Below are 18,658 nucleotides of genomic sequence, written 5' to 3' on the forward strand. Positions count from 1 at the left end.
ACAAACATATTGAGCAGCAAAAACAAATCAATGAAGTGAAAAGTGTGGAAAGCCACAAGGAGCTGCAGGCTGGAGGTGTTGATTATTGACCACAGGGGGTCGGCAACCTCCTCACTTTACCCAGAGTTAACATTAAACATGTTGTTTGATAAATATTTAAGTATGCTTTTTTTTTTTTTAACAGTAAGCCTGAGAAGGAATTGTTTCTCTTTTTTTTTTATCTCTGATGTAACAACTTCTTCTCACCTCGACAGGAACGACTTCCTGAAAGAGGTGAAGATCCTGTCTCGCTTGAAGGACCCGAACATAATCAGGCTGCTGGGAGTGTGTGTGAGCAGTGATCCGCTCTGCATGGTCACCGAATACATGGAGTGTGGAGACTTGAACCAGTATTTGTCCCAACGAGTGCTTCTGGACAAAACTGGACCTTCACACAATACGCCAACCATCAGGTAGGACATGCGAACAAATGTACACACATACTTAAAAGCACACACAGACGCACACAAAGCAACAGTTTTTATTTTCTTCCATCTGTAATTTCCTCCCTCCAGTTACCCAGCGCTCATTTCCATGGCCAGCCAGATTGCGTCAGGAATGAAGTTCCTCTCCTCGCTTAACTTCGTGCACCGAGATCTGGCCACACGTAACTGTCTGGTTGGGGGTGAGAGGGGCGAGAGCGGAGAGGACCAAGGCGGTGAGCGTCACATCAAGATCGCAGACTTCGGCATGAGCAGGAACTTGTACGCTGGAGACTACTACAGGATCCAGGGCAGGGCCGTGCTGCCAATACGCTGGATGGCCTGGGAGTGCATACTCATGGTGAGAGCACAGGAATGTTGTCTTTATATTGGATTAATTAACAAACGTGGAGATGACTGTTCTTTTTATGCAGTTTCTTAGACCACATTTGACTGCAGTGGTTCACAGTTTGACTTGCAGTTATGGGGCTTCAGTTTCCTAATGTTTCCTATATGCATCATACACATGCAGTCATGTGGCGGCAAGTGAATCATATTAGATTCAGGAATTTTTGAGGCCTCGACATCATCAGTGTACATGGGGTTTTTTCCCCCTGAATTTATACAATCAAACACATGCAGTGCTACAGTGAGATACATTAAAACTTATATATGGAAACTGATATTTAATTTATTCATCAGAGCGTTCAATATAAATTCAAGAAATTCGAATTTTCTGGCTTTTTGGGTTAAATTAACTTAATGATGATAACAGGCCGGTTTTTCGAGGCAATGAATGATCACAGAAAGGTAGCCGTACAGATGTGCGTGTAGGTCCACCTCCCTTACACACAGGACAGTGCTTCGCTGTCCACCTTGGGGAAACACCAGTAACAGAGCATAAAGTTTAGCCAAAATAGAAACAGGAAATTACCGGCCAACTGTGAAATGTCTCAAATATCCCGTCAGTAAATTTTAAAGAACAGATCCACAAGCTGAGCATAGATGATACAATGTGATTACTTTTACAGTAATGGAGTTTATGATAACGAAGGTGACTGCGTCGGTGTGTGTTGGTGTCTGATCACAGGGTAAGTTCACCACGGCGAGCGACGTGTGGGCGTTCGGAGTCACTCTGTGGGAGATGCTGAGCGTTTGTCAGGAGCAGCCGTATTCCACCCTCACAGATGAACAAGTCATCGACAATGCTGGCGAGTTCTTCAGAGACCAGGGCAGACAGGTACATCTCAAACGCAAACACACTAAAACGAACTAAAACAGCATCCATCCTTTTTCTTAACTGTTTGTCCCATTCACCATCCCAGCTGGTGAAACCACCTCTTTAACATGTTTTTACTGTTTAGTGATCATATGCTGAAATATCACTTTCGAACTGTGAACTTAATCGTGATTTGAGCAGACCTGGGGAAAAAAAAAAAAAGCACAAACAAACTGCATCAAATGACCGATTTCATGTAAGGTTGCAAACACGGCCACCCTGCAGAGGAAGCTGCACGGGCTGGCTGGACTAAGCCTCAGAGGTAGGAGCTCAGACATCTGGAGGGATCTCAGCGTAGATCTGCTCTGCATGTCAAAAGGAGCTACTTGAGGTGGTTCAAGCATCTGGTTAAGAAGCCTCCTGGGCGCCTCCCTTTAGAGGTTTTTCACGAATGCCCAACTGGGAAGAGTCCTTGGGGTAAACCCAGAACCTGCTGGAGAGATTACATATCTTGCCTGACCTGTGGATGCCTTCAGATATCCCAGGAGGAACTGGAAAGTGAGGCTGGGGAGAAGGTTGCCTGGAATACCCTGCTTAGGATACTGCCATCACAACCTGACTTTGGATAAGTGGATAAGATGATGAAAGGATTGATGGAGGATTTTAAATAAACAAAACATGCGTTTGCTGATGCTACAGCGCTGGCTTTTACAGAACTGAAATTCAGCTTGGATCCTTTTATGTTCCAGTGATTTATTAAATAACGGTGGGATGTTTGTTTGTTTATTTTTATTTGTTTCAGAAGTACCGAAAAAAGATTCAGTATCATAGTTGTATGAGAATATTCATCAGATATCCTGTTTGTTCTTCATACAGTTCTTCACTCCCATAAAGACTTGCTTTGATGACCCTCTTCGCCTCACTAACTTCTGCCACTTTGTTCTGAAACGTGACAGAAACCACTCAGTTCAGAAAAGAGGAACCGGGGATACCCAAGAGAGGGGATGGGTTAAATAGTGCTCACTTTGTGCTTTTGTTGGATTTTTTTATAATATATAAAGTTTCCCCAGTAACCGTTCTGCCTCGGCCTGCACATTTAGAAAAATATAAAGATATGAGTCTGCTGTGTGCTGATTTTTGTTGTTCTATTATTTTTTTTCAATATTTGATTAATCATACAAGACTTTATCAGTTCCGTCTCTTTTCTTGAATTCTTCCACATATTTCCACTTTAGCTTATTTAATTTTTGTGTAAAGTGATTTGAAAGTATAAACTCGTCCGATATCTGGCGCCCCCTAGTGGTCGTTCATTGGGCCAAATCTTTTCCTTGAGTTTAAAAGGGTAAAACTGCATGCACTGGTGAAGTTAGACTACACTTTTATGATTCACATAATTCCTAAACAAGTAAAAAAAAAATCCACAGGCTAAAAATATAAATTGCACTCCAGATTAAATCAAAATAAGAGAAAACTCATAACTTTTGCATATGTTTAAAACAGGGGATTTTTGTACCGTGTGGAAACGATATACTATATAACAAAGCAATGCCTCTGATCTCTAATCTCTTCCTGCACCTTTCTCCCTCTCCCTCTCTCCCACAGGTGTATCTGAGCAGGCCGGCCGTGTGTCCTCAGGGTCTCTACGAGCTCATGTTGAGCTGCTGGAACAGAGACTGCAAGGTCCGCCCATCTTTCGCTTACATCCACTCCTTTCTTACGGAGGACGCCATGAACATGGTGTAAAGTAAAGCAGAGGAGCAGAATAAGAAGAAAAGGCTTGTGCGTTCATGCATACTTCCCACAGTGGGAAGACGTGGTGGTGGCTACACATATGGGGCAGACGAAAAGGGAGACCGGGTTGCTCGCTTTTATATTTTGTACTTTTTGGGTGGATGGGGCTGAGAGACCGCTGGTTCGGTTTTAATTCCACATCAGACCCCAAAGACAAAGCTAACTTCCTCTTAACATAGTTTAAGCTACATTTCTCGCGGGTGGTGGTGCTGGTACTGGTGGTGGGTGCGGTCTGCATAGGATCTAATTTCTTCATGGAGGGTTTCTGTGACTGGTGATTATGTGCTGTAGAGTTAAGGAGCTCAGTTACAGGAAACACTCTGTAAACGTAGGAAATCAGGAGCAGTTATGAAGTTTAATGATTGTGTTTTTTTCAGCATCTCCACACAGGATGACAGGTGTGGGTCACATGACCCGCAAAGTTTTAAGAGAATGCCTCATGTCTAGAGAAGAAACACACACAAACACACACACACAGACAGGTATTGTGTCAGTACTTATAGTATGTATAAATTACTGCACACAGACATGGCTGAGCTAGAACCTCAGTGATGGATTTCATTTTTATCTCAGCTCCTTATCCGTACGTAGCGACCCACATCCAGAGTTGTCAGTTTTAGTGGACTAATGTGAAATGATGTGGACCAGACAACAGCAGCCCTATTTCTGCAATGTGATCAAGTCAACACCAACAACGTAGTCAAAAACCCCAAAAATAAATATTTGAACTTCATCTTTGAACCACAGTTTAAAAAGAAAAAACAAAACAGGTTGTATGAACTTCTCAAACCTGAGAAAAAGGTGCAGAAGAGGAGACTCTGCTACACCTTTGCTGCTCCCACAAACTGGAACAGCTTTTCCAAGCAGATGTAACACCAGCCAGGCAGTGGACGGGACTTCAGATGCACCTGCTCGGGTGTTTTGGCTGTGACTCATCAAAAAGGAAAGACTTTTTTTTTTTTTTTTTTTTTTTAAATTCCAAAAACCAGCTGCACTTTAAACCCTTCACGAATCCCCGGCTGTGATGAAACTCATCTCTGTGATGATTCCTTTTGATGTGGATTCTAATGCTTTTTTTTTTTTCCAAAGTGAGATCGAAGCGAATCACAGAAGCAGGTCAAACATGCTTTTTTTAAAATCCTCTCCAACAGAGCGTCGCCAAACCATTAGATGTAAAATATTTTATTTTTTTAAATGGAATGGCATCCTCAGTTACTTCAATTTGAAATGTGTGACAACCTTCTGTTCATTTTTTTTTTTTTTTTTAATGCGCTGACATGTTTAGTCGTCCAGTAATCTGTTTCCATTCATCCAAATGTATCACTGTGTCGTTGTTCAGAAGGATATTATGTGTCTTATCCGATATTAAGCGGGTCATTCCATGGAAAGTAATCAGTGCCTCCCACCTGAGCCCATCAGAACCAGCAGATATTTTTGTACAAAAAATGTGGCATGCATGCTTATCCTGTACATACTTCATACTATGAATATTTTCCAAATAATAGGAACTCAAAGTACATAGGCGAGGGTTCAGATGTTACACTTTTTAATTTAAATTATCGTTTTAGCATTTTCGAGACGTGGAAATGCTAAAAGTGCAGGGAATAGTTACAAAACACTGTCAAACCTGAAAAAAATTGATTCCAACTGTCAAAATCTGAGGTAAAAAACTTGGATCGAGTAAAAGGAACATGTTGTCCTGCGCCAAAACAAAACTGCCACAAGCTGAGCAGACAATGAAGCAACAGCAAAGAAAAAAGGAAATCTTTCATCTGTTATAACCACATGCTTATATGAGCCTTGAAACATTACCCAGAATGCACTTTTTTTTTTTCCTCCTGTGAGCAAATCAGATCCAGGCATCCAGGCTGCTCGTCATTATTTCTGTTTCTCTATAGCATACAGATTATGAGTGTAGTTTTGCTTTGGAGCTACGATTGATCCAGCGCCCCTATAGTCAACTTGACTGAGCAGGCAACTCATGTACCAAAGACTCGAGTCCTCACCAGTGTCAATTCCAACCAGCGTTTCATTCTACCTTCACTCACTCACACGTTCTTATTTAATAAATACAAAAAGTTAAACTAAATTAAAAATAAAAACATTTATCTTCTACCACTTGTTCAATTGAGGGTCGATATAGGGTAAAAGTAGGGTATACCCTGGACGGATTGCCAGTCTGTTGCAGGGCTAACAGAGAGACAACCATTCGTGCTCAAATTCGCACCTATTGTCAATTCAGGCTTACCCAAACCCACGCTCGTCTTTGAACTGCCGGAGAAAACCAGAGAGGGGAGAGAACACGCAAACTCTGCACAAGGTTCATCTTAAAATTGGTTATAGAAAAAGTTTGCTAAGTAAATACTAGAGATGGCACGATACCACTTTTTTATGTCCGATACCGATACCGATATCATAAATTTGGATATCTGCCGATACCGATATGAATCCGATATAATGTTTTTTAATCAACAAAACTGTTTTTTAAATATCTTGCTGCATTTTGTATAAGTTCATACTCAAGTTTAAAACAACAACTACACTAAAGCTATTCTGTTATACCTGTATGCAAAAAAAAATATTTCATAGTTCAGCAATACTGATCAATCTAATAAACTTAAACCTGCACCATCCTCCCTATTCTGGTATTTTAAAGAGTACTTAGCATAAATATTAAGCAACCTAACTAATAGGGTTCCAACTCCCAGCAACAACAAAAATAAATAAATAAAAAATAGGGAACCACCCCTCACCCTCCACCTCATGATGCTTAATCGACGTAATCAACCTTAATTTGATGCAGTGTGAAAAAAAATGCACAGAAATCAATTATTTTTCAAGAAATATTAAATAGATTCAACATCTTTCTTCAACAAAATTGCAGACTGCACAGATGGTACCTTCCCAAAGGAAAAAGTACTATAGCTTACTAGGGTATATATATTAGACGTAATAGTTACTATATACAGTAATTGACTTCTATTCATTTTACATCAAATTAAAACTTTGGGTGTCAGATAAGTATTTATTAAAAGCTAGACATTTTAAATGAGAATAAGAAAGAAAAGTATGTCTTTGTGCCCCCTTTTCCCTGTTAATGCCCTATCGGCCCCCCTGGCTAAACTTTGCTAGATCCGCCCCTGCACAGTTACCAGCGTCAGCTACGTAGAAAAAGATCCTCGAGTAGAAAGTAATATTAAATACATTTTAACAACAGCTGATCAAGCTTAAACGTGCTGCTGTTGTTCAGCCGCTGGTTTCCTCTTTCTGGTGCAAAGTGGACCAAAAACAAACAAGAGAGACGGACTCGCGACAGAAAAGCCGATCAGCTGATCGTTAAGCAGTTTCATGATTGAAGTAGCAGCAGGAGAGGCAGTCGCTTGTTAAGCTTAACGCAGGAATGCTTTACAAACATTCAGAGATGGACTTACACACTTGCTTTACTTCTCTCGGGGATAACTTTGTCGGAGATGAAATGCCGGGTTGCTAGCGAAGCTCCACATGCTATCCAGACCACAGCCGCTCTATCACGTGATGCATACTGCTCCGACGTGCTAACGTTCTGAGGTGAGTTACGGCGTGTTGCAAGTTTTGTGAGGTGCTTTCGTGATATTTAATGGATCGGATTACATTTTTTATTTTTCTCCGATATCCGATCCAGTAATTTAGGTCAGTATCGGACCGATACGTAATATCGGATCGTCCATCTCTAGTAAATACGAGGTATTGGCTCCAGATTGTGACGGTGGGGGTTTATTAATAACAATTTAATATTTACATCACAACTAAAATGTTTTTCACCCATTTCATCTGTCTCTTTTACTTAAGTGGCTAAAAAAAATTAGAAAAAAAGAACAAATAAAATAAGCACAGAGTTTTAACCAACTCTTAAAATATTTATGGTATGAATGTAATATTTTGCATGCCTTTGTTAAATAGAATTATTGTACCAAAAATATATTGATTCAGAGGGGTCAGGTGGAAACTTTTTATATATATATAGCTATATAGATTTGGCTGACTTTATATTGAATGACCCAGTCTGACTGCGGTAGAGTCAGTGCATCTACCTAACCGACAGAGCAGCACTGTAAATCAGTCCTGATCAACATCATGAAGTAACAAATTCACCGGTGGTGAATGGTTGTGCCATACGAGTCCTTTTTGATACACTGTAGTTTAACTAAACCCATATTTTTTTTATATATACTATACGTACTTAGGCTCTCCTTGTTGTCTGATTTTTGTCCCGTTCTGTCTGAAGCTGAAAAATCACAGTATGTACATATTTTAAGGACAGAATTACAATTTCATTTAATATATAAACTCTGTCCCAACTGGGGGTCTTCTGTGTTTGTGTAGAACGCTTGCTACGTTGATGCTATTGTAATTCACTGTGTTGTCTATTTTTGTAGATGTTTTAATAAAGTTAATCTTTTCAAAATCAGTGTGTGCTTGTTATTAATTACATCTGTCAAAAAAAAATCAAGTTTCATCGATTGAAATATATTTTATTATAAGTCTAACATAGATGATGTTTAATATTTGATACAAGCAGCCAACTTTCACACTATATCAACGAAGGCTGAAAATGCAACATTAAAAAAAAAAGAAGAAGAAGAAAGTATTAGTCACTAGGAAGCACCAAAGGAGACAGGCGGATTCTGGCTTTCGTCCTTTTTTAAAAGTGACAAACTGGGCTAAGACCAGTTTGATATGAGGAACTGTTCCCTGATGAGTTTAACTAGTCTTAAACTGATGCCTGAGGAGTTTAACCAGGCACTTGGTTGCAAAATGCGGAGTGATTCTAAAAAAAAAAACTAGGAAAAAAAATTTCACTACTTTAACACAGGAAAAAGACAAGGCGACTAAACTCAAGGCAGCATGCATAACAAAGCAGTAGTACTTCGTGATGGTCCTTCTTTACTCATGACAGCTGTATAAAAAAGGCAGTTACAGTAAAGAAGAAAACAAAAGGTTCAACATACTTTCATTGGCTTTAACAGGAAACCTAACCAAACCATAAATTGTTCCAACCACCCACTTCCTCCCTCCTCCTTTCAAGACACAAAGAAACTCCTCCCACTTGCAGTTCCAGCCAATAACATTGTTGCCAACAATGTAATCCATTATTACAAAGAGTCTCACGTATGTCTTTTTGCAATGCACTAGTAGACAAAGAAGAGACATTCAATCTTTTGTGATTAGTACATAAAAATATTAACAACATTTCAACACACAAAACTGAGGTGATTTGATAAACGCTCTCAGCAAGATTTCAGTCAGTGGTCTAAATGTAGAATGTACATTGCACTAACGTTTGTTTTTTAGGGTCTGACTTTGTCAGAACCTCCTCTCGTGCTCAGAGCCTCCAGGTGAATGAACAGATTTAATAAAGGGGTGTGTAGCAGCATACTCAGTTGGGCTCCCTGAAAGTGTATGTTTTGCATTATTTGATTAATTGGAAGGCACAGAAAGAAAATAGAATAAGGCTATAAGCTTTTCCTACATTCTCAGATTAAAAAGTAAAAAAAACAAACAAACATAATAGTTCATTGACCTAGTCCCTAAAAACTGGGCTTCTACGTATTAGCTGAGGCTTTTGTCAGCCAAAGACAGAAGTTGTGCAGTCGCTGTATCATGTGAGGCTGGTTGCAATGTGACCTGCAGCATGAAGCACAGCAGCACAGCTCAGGGACATGAAAAGAAAACCACACAACAGGGGAAGAAAAACCTAGCCTTGTTTAGACTGGGGAAAGGACATGAGTGAAAAGCATGCATTCACACAGACAATGAGAAAGGTTTACAGTGTTTACAAGTCAGTACAGTCGTTACAGGTACGAGGAGATGTGGAGCTCTTTGTCTAAATATTGTTGACACCTCTCCTGATTACTCTTCTCAATGCGCCCGGGTGGTTTTCCCTGCAGCCTGCGAGGTCAAAAACACAAATACGAATGAAATAACACGTGTACTTGTTTTGAAGTCTGTTACAAAGCCTATTTGCCTTTCATGCAAACTGCACCTGGGAGATGTCGACTCCAGTGAGTTTCTCTACAGCATTTGGCAGCTTGGTCATGATGTCCAACACTTCTCCAGCAAGTTTGGAGGCTCCTACATCTGCGCCACCGCTGGACACCATGGTAATCTTCTGTGTCGCTGACAGTGGCTTGCTGATTTCCTCTGCCATCTGCAGAACAAGAAAGATCAGAATTGGTATGCTTGCACCTTCAAAGTGTGCCATCCGTGAGCTAAGAAGCATGCGAGTCAGCTAATTCTTCTGAAAACTGAGCAGAGAATCACAATTTCAAAGAAATCTCAAAGGTTTAAAGCAACAATGTATCAAGCTTTGGGATATAAAGGTATATAATTAATATACCTTTTATGAATAACAGTTGAGTTGTGATTACTGAAATATGGTTAAAAAATATTTTAAAATCTTAAAGAGGCCTTGGAGTTGGAAAATGTAAAAAAAAAAAGAAAAGGGGAAAAAAAACTTTTTATGCAAAGAGAAGTAAAATAAAATCAACATTAAGGACTAGCGCTGATGAAAATGGGTTGAAAGGCTAATATAAAAACCAATATTCATGATATTTTCATCCATTAGAGTCAAACTGACCAATGGCAGTTTCTCCAGCAGCATGTCCACCATGGCTCCTTCTTTGTACTGCTTGAAGGCCTCTGCCTTCTTGTTCATCTGCTCGGCCTCAGCACGGCCCTTAGCCTCCACGGCAAAAGCCTCTGCCTCACCCTTTATCTGCATGACAACACACAGAGCAGAAAAGAGTGACGATGGCAGTAGTCACATGAAGCAGGAGAGAAAGGAATGACACATTATATGATGCAAAGTCACAGGAAAGGTGACGAGAAAATTAACAGTAGGAAAAAACTGTGACAGAAAACGGGCGGTTCTCACTCTGATGGACTCTGCCTCAGCCTCAGCTTCCATGATGAGCTGCAGACTGCAGTAGAAAGGAAAAAAAAGAATGAATTTTTTTGTTGTTCAGTTCAAACTATACAGAAGCAATATTATGATTTAGTGCTCACCGCTGGGCCTCAGCCAACTTCTCCAGTCGGTATTTCTCAGCTTCTGCAGGTTTCTTAACCTTGGCCTCCAGCTCCTTCTCCTTGCGTGTGATCTCCTGCTCCTGCAGAGTAATCTGCTGCGTACGCTCCACCACTTGAATCTGCATCTTCTCCTCTTCGATGCGCTGCTTGGTCTTGGCCACCTGAAATGGAAATTCCAACAATTCTCAGCTTTCCATCAATAAAAACACAACATTTTGGACTTGGCCAGGCATTATGATGAGCGTACCTGAAGCTGATAGGCCATTTCTGACTCTGCCTTCTTGGCATTGACCTCAATGTCATAAGCCGCTTTCTTCAGCTCATAGTCTCGCTGGGCTTTCGCCATTTCAATCTCATTCTTGTACTGAGCAGACACCTTCTCCTGCATTGCGTGTGCCTCCTGAAAATGAACAGTACAGGAGAGAAAGACAAATTTGGTACTGCTCATCGGCATTATCTTGTCAGTACATGTCATTGTGCCGTCTTTCTCCCCTCTCCCCAACTGGTCCTTGCAGATGGCCGCTCCCTGAGCTTAGTTCTATTGGAGGTTTCTTCCTGTTAAAAGGGAGTTTTTCCTTCCCACTATCACCAAAGCGCTTGCTCATAGGGGGTCATATGATTGTTGGGATTTTCTCTGTTTTCTTTGTATAATTGTAGGGTTTTCACTTTACAATATAAAGTGCCTTGAGGAAACTATTGTTGTGTTGTTGTGGCCCAATCTAGATAAAACTGAATTGAAATGAACTGAACTGAACAGGCAGAATGACATTGACGATTATTTACCTTAATGACAGCATCTCGTTTGTATTGAGCCTCTCCAATCCTGGCATCCTTCTGCACCTGAGCAGTTCTGGCTTTACCCAGCGAGTGGAGGTAGTCCTGTAGAAGAGACAGAAAGGAGAGAAAGTGACAACCGACTACCAGAGAGCCTTATTCAGGCATTGAAAAGCAAAGTAGTACATCAGACAAACGAGTAATGTCGTTACCACAGAAGCACTTAGGCCTCATTTACGTCTACTGGGATGGCTCCAGGCTGAGAGTCGGGTAAGTCAATATCAATCACTTAAGAGCATTACAGTAACAGAGGAAATCATCAAAGACTAAACGCTTTGAAAACCTACATATTTCTAATGAATTTATCACAAGTCCATCAGCATTTGGCTTTTTTGGGGAGGCAATTTTTTGCATGAATTTGCTTATTTTTAGTGGTCTGTCTATCACTCAACGATACATCGTTTCCTGTTGCACCAAATATAATGCTCTGACAGAATATTCAAGATCTCATGGTAGATAAGCTGTCTGTTGACCCCAACACACGTTACAGGTTTTCCACGCAAAGCTTGCTTTATTTCAGCTTGCCATATTTAAAACAAAATCCTATTTTTCCTATACATGCACATTCAATCACCCACTGAGGAACTGACAATGGCCAGCTGGAAAGGTTTAGCATATCCCCTATGCCCTTCCAGCGTATTTTGTAATGCTTTTACAGTCAGAGTCTTGTCACCAGTGTTGGAAGAAGAAGTACTCAAACAGACTTGGCATACCTGATCGTCATGAACATCTTTCAGCGTGTAGCTGACGACACCAATCCCCATGTTGACCAGGTCAGAGGAGGCTACTTTAAAGACCTGCTCAGAAAACTTCTTACGATCCTGGTAGATCTCCTGCACACACACATAAAGATTTGCACACGTGAAGTTACATACTGTAAAAAAAAAAAAAAAAAAAAAAAAAAGGCATGCCCTGTGCTAGTACTGAGTAATAAACATTTTGTGCATAAAAGTTCTGCAAAATGCATTTTAGGGCCTCAATGAACCAACCTCTACAGTCAGGTGGGCAATGATGGCTCTCTGGTGTCCCTCTAGTGTCTCCAATGCAATCTGAGCGATCTCAGCCTCAGACTTTCCCATGAACATCTGACAGGCAGCTGCCAACATCTCCTTGTTCTGGCCCTGGATCTTCACCTGGGGAAAAAAAAAAAAAAAACACAGGTTAATGTGATCTCATTAAGACACTGCTATGAATCCTCCATAATGCTTCCTGTGTGGCCCGTGCTACAGACAGATGTTTATTTCACCATGAAGAAAATAGTTTATAACCTTTATAACCTAAGACCCAGCAAATCATTCTTGTCTTCTGTGGAGTTCATGTGACATGTCAAGCATAAACAATGCAGTCCTACAAATGTATGAGTCCTACTGTACTGTGAAAAGGAAATCCTTTCTAGTGATGCCACGGACAACATGGCCTGTTCTACAGCTTCCACATTTTATGGCAGTAGGTGAGGATGTGATACATGTTTTGCAGATATTGTTTTTCAATTGCTATGGATGAAATTGTTTCTTCAATATGAGATTCTTGAGTTTAATTTACCAGGATTTCAAAAAAAAAAAGTACTGTAATTTCAACCATTTCAAAATAAACTTTTAATCAGTGAGACTTAAAAATGTGTTTTCAACCCATGCTGATACTTCAGGAAGCAGAGGGCTGAGTGTGGCAGAGAGGATTCTACTCAGAATTGTAGAAGTGGAGTCAGACTTTTTGCTTTCAGAGCATGAGGCAGAGGAAGGAAAAATATTAGAGCAGGAAGTTGAGAGCTCAGGAGGACATACCAGCTTTTCTGGAGTCTGAACACACACGCGCGCACACAAACACACACACACCTTTTATATCTTAGTGAGGACATCTGATTGACATAATACTTTCCCTTGCTGCTTACCCTAACCATCAAAAATAAATGCCTAACTCATACAACTCATACCCCTAGCCTAAACCTAACCATGAGCTAATTGTAACCCTGACACAAAAAAACACATTTTCAGCCTCAAAAACTTCCTTCCAAACTTGTGGGGACGGGCATTTTGTCCCCATAAGTGACACACATGCACGCACGCACACACACACACACACACACACACACACAATCAGCTAAAAGTTCTTAAACTAGTTACTCTGTTGATTTAAATAACTATTAATATACTGCTAAAAGTGAATTAAACTGTACCTCGCCTTGTACCTTTCTTTATTAATTCTGTTTTAATCATAATGAGATTCACTTGAACTGTGAGAGTTGATTTTAAAGGCAGTTTTGTGCCATGTGACATCTAATTATTCCCAATCTGTTGTAACTTCAAATTCTGAAAAAAAGTTCTCAAACCATACCTGCGCAATGCCGGTGACAGAGATAGGGACACCATGGCGGGTGTAGACTTTGTCACTCTTCACATTTAGAGTCAGGGTGTTGAGTGTGATCCTGATTAGACCAAAAACAAACAAACAAAAAAAGACCAAAAGGAAGGGTGGAACTGATGAGATTCAAAACGTGAGAGCAAGGGTAACAGTAACATTGGAGAAACTAAGACTGCTTCCCTGATAATGGCAAGCTTCCCTATTTGCGGTCTCTGTCTTTATTTCACACTACGATGAACTGCACAGCAATGTTGTAGCTATAAAAACTACACAAGGGAAATTAAAATGAAAATGGGAATGACCTCTGGATTTGTTGAATACACGGCAAGACAAACACTCTTCCTCCAGCAATCATTAGAGGTGGAGAACGGCCGCAGCCTGACAAAAGAGGGGAAAACAAACATTAACAAATCCATCCAATAAGAGTCACTCATTCAGGAACTGATTCAAGAGAGCACAGCTGAACTTGCAACCTTTCATGACAGTGCGACTCATGCAATTCATCCACAACAGCTTGCGCCATTGGAAAATTCCTAGCTTACTCTAAACTGTCAGCAAGTCTTGGCCTTATCACAAGACACATGTGACACTTGTACACAACACTTCACTCTAACAATCCAATTCCAGGATTACTCTGTCTTTTGTTTATTACACTGATCTTCTGAGCTGCAAGTTTCTAAACAACAATAAAGCTTGCAGATGCTATGGTGAGAATATTCTCATGTGTTGTTCACAGAAACAATAATTAATCCATTACCAGACACCACCATCGCTTCATTGGGTCCACATGTGTAAAACATCTTGAATCCTGAATTTGAGACACACACAAAAACTTGTGAGAAAAACCCCCCCAATGGACTTGATTTGCCCTGTAAAAATGTTTAAAGTAGAAAATAAATGTATGACATGTATAAAGAGACAGGTGGATGTATCCACCAGTACAACACACAAAATATAGATTAAATCATTTTTTATTACAGCGTCTCATTGCTAATTTAAAGGCAATGAGTCCTATGCTGCCAACTATATTTTATTCATGTCGGTTTAAACCATTTAAACCTAATTAGGTTTCCATGTTTTTCCCAGCGACCCTCGGGGCTCCTCCCACTCCCGCCAGCCCAAATCTTCACACGGAACTCGGACTTTCAATGTAATAGCTGGAGCAACCAAAAAGCACATGAAGCACAAAAAAGTACCGATAATGGCAAACAAACACGGGTGTTGGATGTAAAATTAAAAACTTTAAAGAAAGCGACCTAACCTGCGTATTAAAATTCGCTATCTCGCTATTTAATCGAGTCTGGGTCGATAACGTGGGGTTTAAAAAAAAACTGCCCAGTGTTTACGCTACAGCACCGCGATTTAACACGTTAAAACGAGCACTCCGGTTAACTTACCGTTATCCGGTCAGGTCAAAAGGAAACCTCCTTTTTTATATAAAAATAATGATAATAGTAAAATAAAGTCGGTTTTACTGTTGCGACGGTGAGAGCGTTGCTGCCCGTACACTGCAATCACACTGCAAAAAATGTCTGATGAGTGGGAAGTGCTCTGCGACCACGCCCATCCTCACGCTGACAGTGACGTAAGTGTGTCTGTTGTCATCTGGTGGCTTAGAGCGACAACTGCACCTCCACCATATCTATTTATCTATCTAGCAAAGAATTTATGATATCATGATACAAGGTTATAATAGTTAACTTAAAGTAAAAACTAGAACTAGAACTAAAGAAACAACTTTTGAAAAATCTACAAACACAGAATAAATATTCTTAGTTTTAGTATTTGTAATTTTGGTTAAAAACATTACAACTTGCCTGATGAGGCAATGATGAACATGTTTATTCAGACATTGGATGTCTACATGCTGGTGAGTCACCCACCTTTAAAAAGTTGTTTTTTCACAGTAATACCTGTGATGACCAGTTTCTCTTTATTTTCAGGACTATTTACATTCTAGATTTTCACTGAATGCATCAAAACTATGAATGAATACATATGGAATTATGTAGTAAACAAAAAGTGTGAAATAACTCAAAACATGTTTTATATTTTAGATCTTCAAAATAGCCACCCTTTGCTTTGAATGCTGCTTTGCACACTCTTGGCATTCTCTCGATGAGCTTCATGAGGTTGTCACCTGAAATGGTTTTCCAACAGTCTTGAAGGAGTTCCTAGAGATGCTGAGCACTTTTCGGCCTTTTTGCCTTCACTTCATCCCAAACCATCTCGAATGGATTTACGTGGATTTTAGTGACTGTAGAGGCCAGACCATCTGGCGCAGCACTCCATCACTCTTCTTCTTGGTCTTACACAGCCTGAAACTATTTTAAAGATGATAAAAATTAAAACAAGTTAATAGTCCAGCTAGTGTTTCTCATTTGCCTTGATAAGTTATCAAATACACCTTAATTTTTGTATACAATATAATATACGGAGAGCATCATGTGAGGAATAACCTGCAAAAACCCATAACTTGTTCATAACCTTTTGTTTGTCTCTTAAATGTAAATATTAACCACCATGAATATCCCATGGCTTTCAAAATGGCAAATACTTTTGCCACTACTTATAAACATACAGTCTATGGTTTAAAAAGAAGATGACGAATTCTTAGCCATGTAATCTGTGTAACAGGCAATACTGTGTATTCTGAATTCAGACTATTCCTACAAGAGCAGCTGGCATGTGCAAGCTGTTGCCCCTGTAAATGTTTATCTAAGCACATTTGCACTTGTTGATAAATTGTGTGTCTGTTAATCTCATTACTTCCACTAGTGGGCAGTGTTTACCATTGCTTGAATTAAGATGTGACAAAATACCCAATCCTAAATTTTCAAATACCAACAAAGGCATCTGTTAAGTAGACTCTATATTGATGCATTTTATAAAATGTGGGCTTCAGAGGTGTTTCCAGAGGCAGGAATATATGGGTGGCACTCTCACACCTGAAATATGATTGGACAAGAGTACTGTTAGGGTCAAAGTTGAAATTGAGTGACAGTATAAATGTGACTAGACCAACTTATTAACTTTATTCATGGATTTTACTGAAGTACAGTTTTAAAGTACTTTTACTGCATATAAGCATCGGTGCTTTTTACTTCTGCTCTGTTATAGTTTGGATAAAAATGTTGTACTTTGTAGACAGGGTAACACTATAATATGGCCTTTGACTAAGGGCTTAATTGTACTGTAATTAAATGGAAATTCAATGTATTTTATGTAATTATATTTACCTGCAAATCCTTAAAGGTAGGCACACTAGTAGAAGTGCTTAACGAGTCAGGTTTTAGAGCAAACAAAGAAATAATGACACTGTAACTAAATATAAGTAGTCTCTAAGTAAATTAAAGTAATGTGTTGGTAAATGTAAGTAGTCTGTAAGTAATTTTAAGTAGTGCCTAAATTCTGGGTATTTTACAGAAAATGAAACACAGATTATACTGTAATTGATAATGACTACCGCATAAGCAATTTTAAGTACTACTTTCTTGATAATTTTGTGGAAGCACAAAAAATATTTCCCCGTCTTATATTCTATGTACACTGTACTTTTTCAGGCCACAGGCCATATTATGGAGTGGCTCCATCATTATAATGTCACATAAACCTGCAAACTTTGATGGTATTTCTTTTTTTTTTTTAGTCCTTATCAGATTATTATTGCTAAAGTAAAAGGGCAATTTAATAATAGAAGATCTGTCAGGTACATAATGGATATTAAATAAAGAGGTAAAACAATGAGATGTTAAGATGTAAAACGGCAAAGTTAAACTACTCCATATTGCAGCTCACACCCCAAAAACATATTTAAAATGTGAGATCAGGAAATATTAATATTACAGTCAAATTGCTTGCTACTTAAAATTACATATGCAGGATGTACATTTATTGTTTTGTTTTTGTTTCCTGTAAAAACCTGATTTGTTACCCCCTTATTCTAGTGTGCCGACCCTTAAGTATTGGTAGGTAAATATATTTACATTGTAAATTCAAATAAAATACATATTAAACATAATAAGATTTTATGTAATTACAGCAGAATTTTGCTCTTAGTCATAGGCTGTATTATAAAATGCTACTATACTGCATACATTTATGTTAAAGTTTTAGTTACTTATTAGTTTGCAGCTTTTAAAATATATATTTTGCCATTGGGGCATAATTATGGACAAACTACCCAGCCTCGTGACAATATAATGGGGATCTACATATTAATAAATCAGTAATGATGAATGATCTGATTAGAAAATGTATATGATTCTGAAAGGGGGCATTGTGCATGAGTACTTTTAGTCATTGTTTTGTACTATTATGTAAGCAGAATTATTACTTTTAGCCAAGTAAGAGACCTAAATACTTGTTTGATCACTTTGTGATACAGATATTAAATTAAAAAACACATTTTTCAGGCTCTTGTGCAGTGCAACTTTTCCTATAATATCTTCATGAAATATCTTTCCTGTAAGTGTCCAAGCAGTCAAAGGATGTACAGGCACAGGTATAATTTTCAAAATATGTGTTTTAATATACGCCCAAAAGACAAAAATAATCTCAAAAACACATAATAAAGAAAATAAGTTACTCTGAGAAAGAGGTACATCCATGAAACAGACGTCTACTCAAAGCTACTGCTTAACAACGGAGCGAAAGTTTGTGGTGTCCCGGGATTCCCATGTGCTTGTTTGCCATTCACCTAGGGACCATTTTTGATCCGAGGACACCACAAGGGGTATTACATTCAAAGGCAGACACCACAATAACTACATTTAATATAAAGAAACCATGCGGTCACAACAGGCAGTTCACTCCCTTTGATTAGTCTCTGTATTTAATCCAGCTCCACCCTCAGCCTCCTCTTTTACTCAAACAAAGAAGGATGAAAGCAGCCTGCAGGTAACTCAAAAAATAGAGAAAAATAATACAA

General features: G+C 39.1%; 2 protein-coding genes across 5 annotated transcripts in view; one reads left to right on the forward strand and one right to left on the reverse strand.

Annotated features, from left to right (window-relative positions):
- Positions 1 to 4,501, forward strand: part of ddr1 (discoidin domain receptor tyrosine kinase 1) — a 51,742-nt gene extending 47,241 nt beyond the window's left edge. For all 4 annotated transcript variants that reach the window (XM_085423312.1, XM_085423313.1, XM_085423315.1 and 1 more), the window contains 4 exons: positions 255 to 452; positions 555 to 822; positions 1,552 to 1,701; positions 3,283 to 4,501. In XM_085423312.1, coding sequence (XP_085279438.1) covers positions 255 to 452; positions 555 to 822; positions 1,552 to 1,701; positions 3,283 to 3,423 — 757 coding nt within the window. In that variant the 3' untranslated portion in view covers positions 3,424 to 4,501. The remainder of the gene's footprint in view (positions 1 to 254; positions 453 to 554; positions 823 to 1,551; positions 1,702 to 3,282) is intronic.
- A 3,720-nt stretch (positions 4,502 to 8,221) lies between these two features.
- Positions 8,222 to 15,281, reverse strand: flot1b (flotillin 1b). Its single transcript, XM_085423316.1, has 13 exons — positions 15,126 to 15,281; positions 14,486 to 14,536; positions 14,031 to 14,106; positions 13,702 to 13,792; positions 12,360 to 12,503; positions 12,084 to 12,203; positions 11,320 to 11,415; positions 10,784 to 10,936; positions 10,516 to 10,697; positions 10,385 to 10,430; positions 10,088 to 10,225; positions 9,494 to 9,658; positions 8,222 to 9,399 (listed from the first exon to the last, which is right to left on the reverse strand). The coding sequence occupies exons 2-13, from the start codon at positions 14,526 to 14,528 to the stop codon at positions 9,370 to 9,372; spliced, it is 1,284 nt and encodes a 427-aa protein (XP_085279442.1). The 5' UTR covers positions 14,529 to 14,536; positions 15,126 to 15,281; the 3' UTR covers positions 8,222 to 9,369.
- Positions 15,282 to 18,658: the final 3,377 nt, after the last annotated feature.

This window comes from Rhamphochromis longiceps, linkage group LG11 (genome assembly GCF_057381845.1).
Source record: "Rhamphochromis longiceps isolate RC_006_pf linkage group LG11, R_longiceps_female_GT1.1, whole genome shotgun sequence".
In the NCBI taxonomy this organism is placed as follows: Eukaryota; Metazoa; Chordata; class Actinopteri; order Cichliformes; family Cichlidae; genus Rhamphochromis; species Rhamphochromis longiceps.

What these genes read in the sequence shown, in the direction of transcription:
- flot1b (XM_085423316.1), bottom strand. Translation starts at nt 14,528, where the DNA reads ATGTTTTACACATGTGGACCCAATGAAGCGATGGTGGTGTCTG. An exon ending in TGTATTCAACAAATCCAGAG is followed by an intron (nt 13,793 to 14,030) that starts GTCATTCCCATT and finishes TGGTCTAATCAG; the next exon opens with GATCACACTCAACACCCTGA. An exon ending in TTGCCCACCTGACTGTAGAG is followed by an intron (nt 12,204 to 12,359) that starts GTTGGTTCATTG and finishes GTGTGTGTGCAG; the next exon opens with GAGATCTACCAGGATCGTAA.